Source organism: Mesoplodon densirostris, chromosome X (assembly GCF_025265405.1).
Source record: "Mesoplodon densirostris isolate mMesDen1 chromosome X, mMesDen1 primary haplotype, whole genome shotgun sequence".
Taxonomy (NCBI): Eukaryota; Metazoa; Chordata; class Mammalia; order Artiodactyla; family Ziphiidae; genus Mesoplodon; species Mesoplodon densirostris.
In genome coordinates, this window is record NC_082681.1 from 19,869,936 (window position 1) to 19,886,778 (window position 16,843).

At 38.4% G+C, this 16,843-nt stretch overlaps 1 protein-coding gene across 2 annotated transcripts in view; it reads right to left on the reverse strand.

The window, feature by feature from the left end:
- Window positions 1-386: 386 nt before the first annotated feature.
- Window positions 387-16,843, reverse strand: part of HPRT1 (hypoxanthine phosphoribosyltransferase 1) — a 30,898-nt gene continuing 14,441 nt past the window's right edge. The window contains exons 4-9 of one of the 2 annotated variants that reach the window (XM_060086666.1): window positions 9,531-9,596; window positions 5,587-5,604; window positions 3,425-3,507; window positions 1,814-1,860; window positions 1,591-1,667; window positions 387-1,080 (exon numbers count right to left, since the gene is read on the reverse strand). In XM_060086666.1, coding sequence (XP_059942649.1) covers window positions 1,033-1,080; window positions 1,591-1,667; window positions 1,814-1,860; window positions 3,425-3,507; window positions 5,587-5,604; window positions 9,531-9,596 — 339 coding nt within the window. In that variant the 3' untranslated portion in view covers window positions 387-1,032. The remainder of the gene's footprint in view (window positions 1,081-1,590; window positions 1,668-1,813; window positions 1,861-3,424; window positions 3,508-5,586; window positions 5,605-9,530; window positions 9,597-16,843) is intronic. The other variant, XM_060086665.1, reaches the window with a different exon arrangement.

Consider the following 16,843-nt stretch of genomic DNA (forward strand, 5'->3'; position numbering starts at 1 on the left):
TTTTGTTGTTGTTCTTTAGTCGATAGAGTATTCTCTACCCAAAGAAGGTAACAGTGTATGTCTGAAAAACTGTTGAACTGCAGGTGAGGTTGCTATCGAAGCAATTTAACAGAATTCTAAGAGAGAGCCATGTTATTTTAGCATTGGAAAATGTAATAAACTATATACCATGTGTCTAAAATCTGAGGTCTCTGAAGTAGGTAAGAATCTCACTAGCTCCACCAACCCATTCTACCAGATAATCATTATTTGCTGTGCTTGGTAAAGATTACAATTAAACTAGCTGCTGAAATTTAACAGACAAGGAAAAGGTAACCAACAGAAAACTACACTAGGTTAATTTGTAGAGAAATAACAGGTATGCATAGTTTCTTTTAAAGAGACAGCCTTTATTTTAAGGATTTTTACATTGAAGACTTCAAAAAGTGGTAGGTTTTTAGAACTTACTGACCTGTATTTAAAAGGAAATGTTGACAAAGATTCTCCAGAAATAATCTGAACAAGTGGGAAAATACAGTTAATACTACTGAAACCTACTAAAATAACTCCAGGACATATGGTTTATCCGACATAACAATACCTCTAAATGCTGTCACTGATATGAAACTGACTGCTTCTTTTCTAAACACACAGTGGTATAATTAACAATATTCAATCACTTCTGTTCTTTCCTGAATATATAAAAATTAAAATACCAATTAAAAAACTAATATATTCTCCTCTTTCAATGTTTCTTACAGATACAATTTCAATATTTTCATTCAATAGTGGTGTGGTTTAGGAGGTTTTTCATTCACAAGTCAAACAACAATTCATCCAAAGGGAACTGATACTCTATAGGCTCATAGTGCAAATAAAGAGGTTGGGAATGCAGCAACTGACCTCTCTAAAATACAGAACGGATAAAATTCTTAGAAGATACATGCAATAAGCTCTACTAAGCAGCTGGCCACAGAACTAGAACATCTGATAATTTTCCTGGTGACTTCAATGGGACTCCAGATGTTTCCAAACTCAACTTGAACTCTCATCTTAGGCTTTGTATTTTGCTTTTCCAGTTTCGCTAATGACACAAACATGCTATAAAATAAAAATCCAGAGATTCACATTAGAAAAGTATACTGTGAAGTGAAAGGCGAGAACAGTACTTGGCATGTCTTCTATGAACAGTATTCTGCTGCAGGGGTTTTTACAAAACAAACGGCCTTCCTCATCTTCCTCACCCGCGTTCACAAACGCATTCTCGGCACTCCTGCTTCCAGAGGAGGTGGTGGGTATTTGAAGGAGAGTGAATTAAAAGATTTAAACTAGTTCATTTCTCGCTTACTTATGACATCTATCATCTGATATAATAATGGGACAGTTACTGTATATTAAACCTGTTCAACTGTTTAGCCAGCAAGAGTGTTACCCTAGCCTGGCCAAGTTACAGCTTTAAGGACGTCTGTACTTGACTACAGCTTTATGTGACTAATGGGAACCATCAGTCTGTTCAAATTATGAGGTGCTGGAAAGAGAAAACAATTCTTCCCTTTTATAAATTTTTATATGGGTTCTGAAAAATGAGAATGAGGAAGAAGCATTACTTACATTCAAATCCCTGAAGTATTCATTATAGTCAAGGGCATATCCTACAACAAACTTGTCTGGAATTTCAAATCCAACAACTAAAAAGAATCACATCATTTAGATACAGAAAACATCACTTTCAAATCTAATATGTGCAAACATTCTCTAAAGTGACTCTAAACCATTTCATATAAAACTTGTTGGGTTAAAGCTGGTTAAATGATTGACAAAGTATTTCACTTACAGTCTGGTCTATATCCAACACTTCGCGGGGTCCTTTTCACCAGCAAGCTGTTAATTATAAAATGTGACATGTGACACACGGAGACACTGCAGGGCATTACAAAAGAGAATATTCATGTTCTGCAACACGGTTTCATCTGCAGTTTGGCATACTATAGTCAGTTTTAACAAACCCAAAGACACACTATGAAATGGAGAGAGCTAAATCACAGGGCTCCCTGGGCAGGGGCAGCAATGAGTTCACACTACAGATGAGGCCCTTGACTGATCTTCACCTGGAACATGATGGGCTGTTCTGAGAGCTGCCCCCTGACTACTCACATGCCCATCAAAGGGCAGCTACTTGGGGAGGATGAACGGGTGGGGAATGCCAACGAGCAAAGATGACAAGTAAAGGCTTTCAGTCCCAAATCCCTGGGAGACAATCCCTAAGCCACAAATGGTGTGGGAGAGGTGAGCATCACCTTTCAAGACTTTTAGTAAATAGCTTACAAAGAGGAATGTTAGCCTAAAAAAGAACTAGCATGCTAAGGAGATAGTATTTGTTCTTGAGAGCAGAAACTGCAGGTAGGATGCATCAACTCTAACGAAAGCTAATTTCATAATCCAAGTGCTGCCTGCTGAAATTTTTCAGCCATTAAAAAACCTGTAATGGTGCTCTGAAAGCCTTTACATATGATAAGGGCAGTCCCAATAAAACTTAAGATTTCATGACTTCCTAGATAAGTATATTAAAAGGGCTGGAAAGGACCTAAAGTGATTCTCAACCTTCGCTGCACATTGGAATCATGTGGGAATCTTAAAAAATATGCCTTGGTATCCCCATGTGTCAAGTGGGAATAATAGTCTACCTCTGAGTTGTTGGGGAGTGAAACTATAATTAGGGATAAACACAGGTAGAATTAATGAGCCAAACAACATAGGTAGGACCAGGAAGTGAGGCTGGCTTAGAAGAAAGGAAGCAGGCATTGTACATTTTCAACGTGGCTACAAAACAAGATGCAGCACACAGGACCACTACATCACTCAATTCCAGGAGCTCAGGATCTCCAGGGCCCACTCCTTCCTACCACCTCCTAACCCGTCTTTGGGATCCTTGGTCTCAGTTTTGCAAAGAGGCCCCAAATCCTCTGCCATGCTACCCAGGACAAGTTTGATATCATTATTAGATTGGTGAAAAAACAAATATTAATAACATTGGGCAATAAGGTAACTGCACTGAAAGGCTTTAACACACGACAAATTATTTACAAAGGACACTTACTGAGTCTTATTTGAGATTATATTACTTTTTTTTTTTTTTTTTTTTTTTTGCGGTATGCGGGCCTCTCACTGTTGTGGCCTCCCCCGTTGCGGAGCACAGGCTCCGGACGCGCAGGCTCAGCGGCCATGGCTCACGGGCCCAGCCGCTCCGCGGCATATGGGATCCTCCCAGACCGGGGCACGAACCCGTATCCCCTGCATCGGCAGGCGGACTCTCAACCACTTGCGCCACCAGGGAGGCCCGAGATTATATTACTTTTTGAAGATAAGAAAATTTACCCTTACAAAGAAGCAATTAATCTTTTTTCAAATGAAGAAAGTATCCTATGTCAAAATGTTATATACATACCTTGCAACCTTGACCATCTTTGGATTATGCTGCTTGACCAAGGAAAGCAAGGTCTGCATTGTTTTGCCAGTGTCAATTATATCCTTTAAAAAAAAGAAAAGACATTTAAATGGTAAATAAAACCATCATACCTTTAAATTCAGTCATTATATAAACACAAAAAAACAAAACCCCATGTATAACTGGAATAATGCCATTTTTTTTTCGGTGCAGTGATTCTCCCCACAATTCATACTGAGATATTCTGGAATCTGTAAGTCATCTGGCTCTCAGCAAGCAGTAGGAATGCCAGTCCTCAGGGCTGGATTTTATAGGCACCAAGAGATCAATGACAGCTAATTTAAATATATACATGCAAGTATGTAGACACATATTTTATTAGAGAGTTGTGGTGCTGCCCTTCATTATAAAAGATATTAGACTTTTTTTTATAAACTCAAGATCAGGATGCTCCAACTCTCGGATGCAGGTGGTTAAGAGGCCACACGAAGAAACACTGCTTTATACCATCTTAAAAGTATCCAAAGTATTAAAGTTTTACCATATAGAATTACTTTACATGAAAGTGAATCTTAGCTATTTAGTCAAAAGTAGGACGTTATTCAAAACAAACCTATCTCTAATTGGGAAAACATTTCTTAAACCATAACCCTAATGCTCTTCAATGAAAATATTCTCTACAGATGGTACAAAGCAGCGTTCACAAAGTGGGGCTGTAAGTCATCAGAAACATCAGGGCTGGGGATTTGTGAAAAATGCAGATTTCTGGGCTGTGGTAGACAGAATTCTGATGGCCCCCAGGACTCCTGCCCCCTGGTGTACACACTCAGAATAATCCCCCACTCCCTGAGTGTGAGTGGGACTTGCGAAATGATGGGGTTGTCAGTAGGTTGTGTTACACAAGACAGCTGTAGCAGTCTGGAGAGAGATTCTGCTGGTTTTGAAGAAGTCAGCTGTCATATGAGAGGGTCACGTGCTAGGACATGAGGACAGCCTAGCAAGAAAACGGGGCCCTCGGTCCTGCAACCACAGGAACTCAGTTCTGCCAACAACCTGAATGAATCTGGAAGAGTACCATGAGTCACAGGTGAGATAGGAACCCCAGCCTTCATTCAGCCTGATGAGACCTGGGGCAGAGGACCCAGCTACCCTGTATTCGAGTCCTGACCCCTGAAAACTGAGATAATCAGTGTGTGTTGTTTTAAGCGGCTTAGTCTGTGGTAATTTGTTGGGCGGCATTACCGCAGACAAAATGAAGCAATCTGAAGTGGAATTAGTGAATCTGCATTTTAAAAAAAGCAACCAGTTCCCAGGGATACTCATGTACACAAACCATGTGAAAAGTGTGTTATTTGTTTATTTTTTAATCTATAAGCTAAAGTTTCTAAAAACCTTGGTAACAACAAAAAATGAATCAGGGGTTACTGTTGCTCTTAAGCCTTACACCATTTTACATAAAAGAGTAAGAACTCATTCTATTGGTGGGAATATAAAGTACTTTGATGAGTAATTTGGCAACAATAGTAAAATTGAAAATGTACAAATTCGAAAACCCAGTCATTCCACTTCTAAGTGCCTGTATCCAGAGGGAACTCACACACATGCACACAGGACAATGCAAAAGGATGCTCTTAGCAGCCCTGTTGTAGTAAGAAAAATTGGAAGCAAATTCCCTATTTGTAGGGCAATAAATAGGTTGATTTGTACACTGAAATGCTATGAAGGGTTTTAAGGTCAACTAATTCTATATGTTTCAACATGAATAACCTCAAAACCAATTTTGAGTGAGAATAACAAGCTGCAAGAGAGAATATATACAGTGTAGCACTATATAAATTATCAAAAAATATATTTTGTATATGGTTATATATATGCAATAGAAGCATAAAAAGCATGGATGGGAATGATATGTGTAACTTTAAAAGGAACAAAAAAAATTCAAGCCAAAAAGAGAGGGGTAAGAAATATACCAAAATGTTTCCACTATCCGGTAAAAGTAAATTACTAAATATTTCTTAGGAAAAAAACAATCTCATTCCCTTATAACACAAGCCCACCATTAAAACTGATGAAAAGGAATTTCTTTCCCAGGGTTACCTTTAGGACTGTGCATACCAAGTTAGAAAATCATAAACACTATACTAAAAGTATGTAAAACTTACTTCAACAATCAAGACATTCTGGAAGAAAAAGAGAAATGAAAATCAGTACAATGAATCAGACAGTGTTTCCAATTATAATTCAAGTCACATCATAACAAACTCTAAGGATTTATCCAAATTCTTGCTTTAAGCTACTTTACTATATCGAACCCTGATTCAAACAAATGGGCCATCTGTTGGGATTTGGAACTCTTTAATATAAAATTTTCACTGCAATGGAATTTTTAAAAATAAAATTTGACCCATATGTTCATTTTTTTAAGAGTTTTCATTACTTAAACGGAGGTCTAATCTTGGGCAAGTCACGAAATTTCTCTGGGCCTCAGTTTCCCATGTGGAAAATGAGGGACTTCAACTAATATGTGTATTCCAACTCTAACATTCAAAACTATAATTTGTACAATAACTCCAAAATCATGCATTTAACTTACCATATGGAATCCAATTCAAAACGCATTTTCTCAGTAGGCTGAAATTGATCTGCATTTTCTGGATGTGTTCATACTCTTGGACTAAACTAAAAGATACCAATGCTTCCTCCCACCATAAACCCTTACCCCAATTTCTACCTCTCATAATTTTATAGCTGTTAGAACCCTTAGAGAAAATACTGTCTAACAATTACCTCCGAGGTAGAGAAGAGTCCTATATCTATTCTTGGGAATGAGGTAGCATTTCACATACTGGTTATAATCATTGTCACAAGAAGATTCATGTTATATTGCTTATTTGTAGTTCTCATTTCTCTATCACATACCTACGGGCATCAGAATTTTAATGTTCTATATACTCTTCTAAGTCATTGGTTATCAAGGTAGGGCACACAAGATCCACTGGGTTGAAAGAAAGATTAGAACTTTTTTTAAACCTCACCTTATATAATCTATAATTTTATAACTGCATGCATTTTATAATATACATTATATTACTACCATAGTTCATATGCAATTTACTCCTTTCCTCATAACACAACTAATTTCTCTCTTTTCAAAAGATATTGTAACCTAAATCTTTAGGAAAATTGAATATACAGTTGATGCTTGAACAACAAGGGGACTAGGGACACTGACCCTCCACACAGTTGAAAATCCACACATAACTTTACAGTCGGCCCTCCATATCCACAGTTCAGCCGTATTCACAGATTCAACCAGCCACAGATCGTGTAGTAGTGTAGTAAGGATTTATTGAAAAAAATTTGCATGTAAGTGGACACACATAGCTCAAACCCATGTTGTTCAAGGGCCAACTGTAATCAATTAATGGACCAATAATTGTTTCACCACCTACCATGTGGTTCTTTCTCAGCATTTTCTCTAGCCCAGCTAGCACATCTGAAGGACAACATTTTCCCATCAGTAACTTTGGCTCACTGATGCAGCAATTTGCACCATGGGATGGAATTATAGTTTGAAAAGAGCATTGAATTATGAGACAGAGAAACTGGATTCTAGTCTTGCCTCTAATACTAAGTAGCTGTAAAACCTTGTCTAAATCATAATCAAAGACTTTTAGTACTATGAGGCTGAGAGATTAAATATTTGCCACACAAAATTGTAGTATCCAGAGTATGATGTCATTAATGTTTTAAAAAATAAAAGAATGAGAATTGCTACCATTACCGAGAGCTTATTTTTTTTTTTTTTTTTTTTTTTTTTTTTTTTTTTTTTTTTTGCTGTACGCGGGCCTCTCACTGCTGTGGCCTCTCCCGTTGCGGAGCACAGGCTCCGGACACACAGGCTCCGCGGCCATGGCTCGCGGGCCCAGCCGCTCCGCGGCATGTGGGATCTTCCGGGATCGGGGCACGAACCCGTGTCCCCTGCATCGGCAGGCGGACTCCGAGAGCTTATTTTACATCAAATAGCTACATCCTTACTTAATAAATGAAAAAAATGAGGCTCAGAGGTCAAATGACTTGCCTAAAGTCAGAAAAATAGTCAAGTGGTAGAGGACAGATTTGAAGAGGGGTTTTCAGGGTCCAAAGCCCATATTCTCAACCATAACTGGAAAAAAGGAGAAAACTATTCATATATATATGTATCTGCACACACACACAGTATCCTCCAGAGATAAACTGAAATAGAATGTCTAAATAACCCATAATCTCACCACCAAGAAACAACTTCACCCAACTTCTGCGTCTTGTTTTTTTTCCACAATAAATGTGCTTACTGTGACTATCATGAAAAGAAAGTTATTTTAGAAGCAGAGACCTTTTAAGATCACAGAGCTATGCAGTGGGACAGAGCCATTAGGTGGGAAAGGCAAGGTCAAATGGAATCACAGAAAGCTTTGAAGGCTAGGTCCCTTCCAGCACTAAAAACTGATTATAGGAGTAAGGGCTTCAAATGACTTCTAATTATGGGCAAAGCATGCTGAAAGGGAAGGAGGATAGGTCTGGCAGGAAGGGAAAAGAGTCAACAGATTATAATTTCTCCTTTGAAGTTTTCAAAAGATGTTGAGGAAGACAACATTAGTTTGGCACGACCCTGATATGGGACCATAGAATTTGACACAAGTGTTGCATGTTAAAGTTGCCTTACAGATACTCAGTGAAGTAAGCTATAAACATTAAAATCTAAAAACCAGAGGAAGAAAAGAGCTTTGGAGCCAGATAGACCTGCATTTAAATTCAAGCTCTAGGGGCTTCCCTGGTGGTGCAGTGGTTGAGAGTCTGCCTGCCAATGCAGGGGACATGGGTTCGGGCCCTGGTCTGGGAGGATCCCACATGCCGCGGAGCAGCTAGCCCCGTGAGCCACAATTACTGAGCCTGCGCGTCTGGAGCCTGTGCTCCGCAACGGGAGAGGCCGCGATAGTGAGAGGCCCGCGCACCACGATGAAGAATGGCCCCCGCTCGCCGCAATTAGAGAAAGCCCTCGCACAGAAATGAAGACCCAACACGGCCATAAATAAATAAATAAATAATAAAATACACACACCTTTAAGGATTTAAAAAAAAAAATTCAAGCTCTACCACTTAACTGGCAGTGTGACTTTGGACAAGTCCTTCAACCTTGCTGAGTCTTAGTCTCCTGATCTGTAAAATGGGGATGATAATATCTACCTCACGAGGATTCTTGTGAAGCTTTTATGAGATTATGCCTTTATATTTGGCACTGTGTCTATAAGCAAAAAAGTAACTGGCAGCTGAAAAAAAAGCATTCCAAAAAATAAAATAAAATAAAATAAAAATTAAAATTAAAAAAAGCATTCCATTATTTATCATTGGTTACTCAAAAATCATTTCAGTGTATCTAAAGAATAATATTGTAAATATTCAACTATTTTAATAGCTCTATTATCTCAGCGAAATGTCTATGCTGGAAGAATTTTGATGTATTTTAAACTCTTTTTTGGGATTCCTTAAAATAACAGTATGTTTGAACATACTAAGTGTTCTAACTACCAGAAACTGTTTTAAGAGCTCTACATGCATTATAACACTCAATCCTCTTCACTCACTGAGATGACTGCCAGTAGCATCATATGGGGGACGAGAGGTTAAATAACCTGCCCAAGGTCACATAGCTAGGAGGTACTGAGCCAGGCTTTGAATCAAAGCTCTCCAGCTCTAGAACCCACACTTTCAGTCACTACATTATACTGTTTCTCTATCTTTTAAGAAACTATGTGCTGTTTATTTTTAAAAAGAAGACTGTCCTTTCCCCCATATATTCTTTTGAAGGATCCCAAATTAGATCCCCACAGAAGCATACCAGCAGTACTTGGCAACACAGACTTGATGTTTAATGTTGGATTTTGCTGCCTCTTTGCTGTATGACCTAGAGAAAGATACCTAACTTAGGTTGTTTCCAAGGGTTAAATAACCCTTGTCTGAGTGCATAAATAACTATCTAAACTGCCTCTTGGTGATGGATTGAAAGCACAGTGTTACTAATTGACTCAGTATGGAATGTTCTTTTCTTCCCCTTCAAGATACATACCTTTCCAGTTAAAGTTGAGAGATCATCTCCACCAATTACTTTTATGTCACCTGTTGACTGGTCATTCTAGTTTAAAAAAAGAGATAAATATATATGTATATCTTTCCATGTATACACACACATTTCAAATTATCAAATGCGAACTAGAAGATTTAAGAAGTTAGCTATCTAATGTCATAGCATTATGATATTCTAAATGATACAAACTGTAAGAATTATGTCTCTAGAAATGAATGACTAGGTAACTTTCAAATAGAGATTAGTAAAAATTAAGAAGTTCTAATTGGCCATTACTGATGTGATGCTTCGAAGAGTCCTAAAAATGGGGTACACCCATTTTCGAGTGGGCAGTATTACAGAGGCCACCCATCTTCAGTCTCAGTTATTTCTGAACCACGAAAGAAGTTATTAGCATGACAGGTGTCTGGTTCTGGCCCTGGACCATTCCCATGAGTCAATCAAGGTGTAGAGTCTCGTCTATATCACACTCGACTCCAAAGATATTTCCCTCAAAAGTCTAGCTCAGGCCCAGGTCATCTTCAGCACAGTCTGGGAAATCAGGTCTGATCAGTAGTCCTTTAAGGCATACCTCTTAGGCTCCCAGTTTTATGCTATCACAGAATCTAGTAGAAACCCTTAAAAGAGTTTCAAAAGGGAATGCTCCACACCCAGTGTAGTTGGTGGTGATAATGATCATAATTTGGTTGTGCTGGATTCAAGACAGAAAACTGGAGTGAAAGAGCAGGTGAATGAAACGGCTTAGACTTGCCCTACCAGAGAGCAAAGCATACCAAAGCTGTGGCAATTACAGTGGTGCTGTACCAGCACAGTAATAGACAAAGAGATCAAGGAACAGAATAGAGCCCAGAAACAGACCCAGAAATATATGAGGATTTAGTATATGATAAAGATGGTATTTCAAGTCAGTAAGAAAAAGATGAATTATTCAATAAATGGTGTTTCATCAACTAGTAATCCATTTGGGAAGAAAATAAAGTATGATCCCTACCTCACAGCATACACAAATATAAATTCCAGATGGATTAAAATCTAAACGTAAAAAATAAAGCCATAAGCAGACCAGAAGAAAACGTAGAATATTTTCACATTCTCAGAAAGGTAAAAACTTAGGCATGACATGAACCTAAACTGAAAGAAAAGATCTGTAACGAGTATTTCTATTATACATTGGGCTCCAACAATAAGAATCCACTAGAGAAATGGAGAATGAACACGAATAGGTAATTCACAAAAGAATGTCATAACATATAAAATGATATCTGAGAAACAAATAAACAACATGATTCTACTGTTCACCCATTCACACTGGCAAAACTTAAGCCTGATGATATATATTTTGGCAAGAGTGACAGGAAACAAGCACCCTTGTTGTTGGTGAGAGTATAAATCAGTACACTGTCCTTTGAAAAATATATAGCCATACCTATTAAAATTGTAAACACACATGCCATTTGTCCCAGCAATCCCACTTCCAGGAATCAAAGCTACAAAAACATAAGTGTGCAAAGGTACATACAAGGATGTTCACTGTATCAACTGTTATAAAAAACAAAAATTGGAGGCAACCAGCATGTCTATTAACAGGGAACTATTTAAATTAAGTTCATCCACACAATGTAATACTGTGGAGCTATTAAGAAGAATCTGATAGGGCTTCCCTGGTGGCGCAGTGGTTGGGAGTCCGCCTGCCGATGCAGGGGACGTGGGTTCATGCCCCGGTCCGGGAGGATTCCGCGTGCCGCGGAGCAGCTGGGCCCGTGAGCCGTGGCCGCTGGGCCTGCGAGTCCGGAGCCTGTGCTCCGCGGCAGGAGGGGCCACGGCAGTGAGAGGCCCGCGTACCGCAAAAAAAAAAAAAAAAAAAGAATCTGATAATCTATATACACACTGACATGAACAATGGTAACTAAAAACACCAAGTTATAGAGCAATGTGTTGCCTACGAAACCATTTCTGTTCAGCATTTTTAAAAAGCTTATAACTGCAATTACCTCTGAGTAGTGAGAAGGGATAAGAAGACTTTCTACTTTTATATACAGGCATACCTCAGATATTTCGGGTTTGGTTGCAGATCATCACAATAAAGTGAGTGTCACAATACAGCAAGTCACAGGAATTTTTTGGTTTCCCAGTGGACATAAAAGTTATGTTTGCACTGTACTGTAGTCTATTAAGTGTGCAATAGCATTATGTCTAAAAAAACAATGTACAATACCTTAATTTAAAAATACTTTATTGCTAAAAAATGCTATTGTTTATATGTGTAATCTTAAAAAATGGTACAAACGAACCTACTTACAAAACAGAAATAGAGTTACAGATGTAGAAAACAAACATGGTTACCAGGGGGAAAGGGGCAGGGATAAATTGGGAGATTGGGATTGACAGACACACACTACTATATATAAAATAGATAACTAATAAGGACCTACTGTATGGCACAAAGAACTCTACTCAATATTCTGTAATGGCCTATATGGGAAAAGAACCTAAAAAAGAGTGGATATATGTATATGTATGACTGATTCTCTTTGTTGTACAGCAAAAACTAACGCAACATTGTAAATCAACTATACTCCAATAAAAATTAATTTAAAAATAAAATAAAATAGTGACGTCAAATACTGTGGAGGATGCAGAGAAACTGGGTCACTTATACTTTGTTTATGTGAATGTAGAATGGTACAGCCACTCTGGAAAACATTTCAGCAGTTTCTTTAAAAATAAAACATGAAACTACGGTAAAACCCCACCCCACCCCAAATAAATAAATAAATAGATAAAAAATAAAAATGCTAACCATCATGTGAGTCTTAATCTTTTTGTAATGGTAACATCAAAGATCACTAATCACAGCTCACCATAACAAATATAATAATGAAAAAGTTTGACCTATTGCGAGAATTACCAAAATGTGACACAGAGACATAAAGAGAGCAAGTGCTGCTGGAAAAATGGCATCAATAGACTTGCTTGACCCAAAACTGCCACAAACCTTCAATTTATAAAAAATGCAGTATCTGCAAAGCACAATAAAGTGAAGTGCAATAGGGACTCCCCTGGTGGTCCAGTGGTTAAGAATCCATCTTGCAATGCAGAGGACACCAGTTCGATCCCTGGTTGGGGAGCTAAGATCCCACATGCCGCAGGGCAACTAAGCCCGTGTGCCACAACTACAGAGCCCATGCACTGTGAAAGAGCGTGCATGCCACAACTAAGACCCAACACAGCCAAAAAATAAATATTAAAAAAATTATTTTTAAAAAAGTGAAGCGCAATAAAACGTGGTGTGCCTGTACTTCTAATTTTGTCATACACTTCTATATATGTGTCCGTATTTTATGGAGTGTTATTTTTGAAAAACACAAATGGGCCAACAGTATACAGTGTTGCAAACTAAATGTAAGATACATAAGTATGACTACCAATATCAAAAAACTCTTGCATATTACTTCTCATCTTAAGGAAATTTCGGACACCTCTTATTCTAACTAACTTTAAGTTAGGGTTTAAACCTAGAGTTTCAAAAACAGAATTAATAGCAAAAAAAAAACAAAAAACAAAACTGTATGAAACCTGAAGCTTTCAATGAGCGAATCACAGCAGTAAACGATTTACACAGTAAATCAAGTTAAATAGCGACATCTTCTGTATAAATTTGGTATTACAGTCGACTTCAATTGACCCCTTTTTAACAGAGAAAAGGAGTAAAGATCTGAGAACTGAAAAGTATGGAAAAAACCCTGTGATCCAAAGGCGATGGTGATAGGATAAGAGACAAGAGAACTCCAAGCACGCAAGACACTGCTGCTGCACTAGATCTAAATCTCCATATTTCTGTTCGCCCCAAGGGTTTTAGCTTAGAGGCTCCTTTTTCTGGAAACACAGCCACCTTTTAAATGAAGGGTAATATATGAGATTCATTTAAGAAAAATGTTACAGTCCACTGTGCTAGAATACAGGTATAAGTGCCCAAATTGCACACAAATGGCACCCATGAATCAATTACCCCACCAGAGGATTTTCCCTTGCTCCCTCCCTTCCTATGACAAGCTTCCCACTGTATCCCTGTTGCATTTCATTACTGAGCGACTCTTATGTGCTTCATCTTTAAGGAGATGATGGGACTGGCATGGGAGAGCCCAATCTGTCCTTAACTCAGAATGTCACTGTCAACTACATAAAATCCCCAGAGAAGCTCTTTGGGTCTACCAAATACATACCCTCAGTGTCTGTGTTTCCATTTTATCTACCTTTTCTCGAGTCTACGTGAAAAAAAGAGAAGGGAAATAGGAAGGAACTTTCTTATTTGTCTATCCCTAAAAATTGTGCAAACCTCCAGGTAGCAATAAGAACTGAAGCTTGGTATAGGAAAAGAGGAGAGAAAGCTGTGTGAAAACACGTTAATGAGTGGGCTGCAAAAGAACGGCTTGGAACAAACAGGTTGAGACCATAAGAAGAGAATGCAGAGAGGTTAATCACCAAAACTAGGCTCCCAAGAGGGTGAGACTAGGAGTATTACTGAGGTAGGAAGTCCAGCCTTAGCACTTAGTGGCTTAGCAATATGTGCCTTCCTTTTTGCAGTGAACTTCAGATCATTCTTTAGGACCCTAGAATGGAGTTATGGGGAAACAACTGTTCCTTCTACATCCAGCTAGGTCCCAAGTCCACCACACTCAATCATATTTTCTCTTCACGTCATAATTTCAACCATCCTCTGTGTCCTTTAACTGTTCTCCTGTACCCTGATCAAATATCAACAAAAGGGAGAATATTAGAATCATAAACTTTTAGAGGTAGACTGCACCTCAGATGAAAAACGGCAGATATCCAATTTTCTAAAAATATATGCAGAAAATAATAAGTCTGGAAGGATATATGCCCAGGTAATAAGTCAATTTATTTACCTGTTATTTTAAACTTAAAATGTTGCTTTAAAGGAAAAAGAAGCTATTATCAGTTTTAAAAATGATGCTGATGAAGCAGGGCCCTTATAGATCATCTAATCCTGCACTATTCAATATAATAACCACTAACCACATTATTTAAAATTAAATAAAACTAAAAATTCAGGGACTTCCCTGGGGGTCCAGTGGTTACGAATCCGCGCTTCCACTGCAGAGGGCACGGGTTCAATCCCTGGTCGGGAAACTAAGATTCAACATGCCGCGCAGTGTGGCCAAAAAAAAAGCAGATCCTCTGTTGCACGAGATATATTTCACAGCCTCACAGTCACATGTGGCTAGTGGCTCTTTACTAGACAACACAGACACAGAACATTTCCATCATCACAGAAAGTTCTGTTGGTCAGCATTGCTCTAAACACATCAAAGATATCATTTGGTACAACAGGGTACCAGAAAAGATTGAAGTGTTAGTGCTGATATTTAATATCTGGTATTTTCAAGTACACTGTTTTCAAACCTTCAGAAGTCATTGCAACCTGTGTTCTTGCTTTTCATTCCATGTCTGGTTTTGGACTAGGATCTGATAAACATGTTCAACAGAACCACTCTTCATGGACTAAAAGACAGTACCTTGCATACAACAGGTGGTAATATGTTTGCTGAGTGAATTAATCAATTTCCTTAATTTTAAAAAAATATTTATTTATTTATTTATTTATTTATTTATGGCTGTGTTGGGTCTTCGTTGCTGCGCACGGGCTTTCTCTAGTTGCGGTGAGCGGGGGCTACTCTTCGTTGCAGTGCACGGGCCTCTCATTGTGGTGGCCTCTCTTGTTGTGGAACATGGGCTCTAGGCGCACGGGCTTCAGTTGCTGTGGCACACAGGCTTAGTAGTTGTGGCTCACGGGCTCTAGAGCGCAGGCTCGGTAGTTGTGGCCCATGGGCTTAGTTGCTCCATGGCATGTGGGATCTTTCTAGACCAGGGCTCGAACCCATGTCTCCTGCATTGGCAGGCGGATCCTTAACCACTGCGCCACCAAGGAAGTCCCTCCTTAATTTTTTTTTTAAAAATAGAAGTTGTGATTTCATGGGGCCAAACCTGACCACTACCTTCATGTTCTACTAATCAGGGTGCTTACATAAAACCTAAGTTGTCCGACAAGGACTACATCACAGTGAAATCCACAGGCAAGAGTTAGAAAGTATACTTTTGACTCTAGTTCTGTTAGCGTTTCCTTATACCATGGACAGTACACATCCCCATTCCTGCCAATTTAAACTGAACAAATTCTTTTCTCCATCCACGTCTATGGTCTTAGTTCAATAAGCAGGAGAAAGGCATAAATCACTTCACTTTCTTTATATATATATATATATATATATAAATAGATAGATTTACAGAAGATAAGCTTTAGACTATCTAGTGTCAACATCAAAGTGGTACGTTTACATTTAACTTCAACTGTTCTGGAGAAAAAAGCATACCTTAAAGCAATTGACTAAGTACATACAGAGAAAAGTGTCAGACCAAAAGCTACTGACCTCTGCTTAGAAGAGACACTTTAAGAAACTACTCCAATATTTTCTGCATTTTTCTTCAACAAGCTCACTCAAAAAGTTAGCTTCTTACAAATAACAAATTGCTATAAAGTAATTTGTACCTTTGATATACTAAACAGATAGCCTAATCAAGCTACTAATCAAGTGACTTCCAAGATTAAGACTGAAACTTATAGCTTTATGAACCTTGACCCTAACTGAGGAAAAATCCCATAACTGGCAAAATGAATTGTTTGCATGCAAAACTTCTGAAGAAATAATAGGAAGCCCATGTTAGAGGATCCAAGTCAGTTAAAAGTTTTCCCAAATAAGACTCTCAGTTCTGCACAGAATTAAAGGCCTGTCTTCACATTGAAGACCTGTAGGATCCTGGGCAAGTCACTTAATACCTCTGCCCCTCATTGTTCTCAAATGTACATGGAGATAATAATTCATAACTCAAAAGTTTTCTGCAAGATTTAAAATCCTAAGAAAAGGGACTTGCCTGGTGGCGCAGTGGTTAAGACTCTGCACTCCCAGTGCAGGGGGCCTGGGTTCAATCCCTGGCCCGGGAACTAGATCCCATATGCATGCCACAACTAAGGAGCCCGCCTGCTGCAACTAAAACCCGACACAACCAAATAAATAAATATTTAAAAAATAATAATAATGAAAAATAAATAAAATAAAATTCTAAGAAGAATTTCATTTTAACATAAGTCATTTAGTCTGGACACACCATAAATCAGGCTAATTTCTCCTTTGCTTAGGGCCCACAAAAAATATTCCCACAAAAAATTTACTTGTCGGACAACTTTCCCTCTCGAGACTTCCTCATTTTTTTTTAAT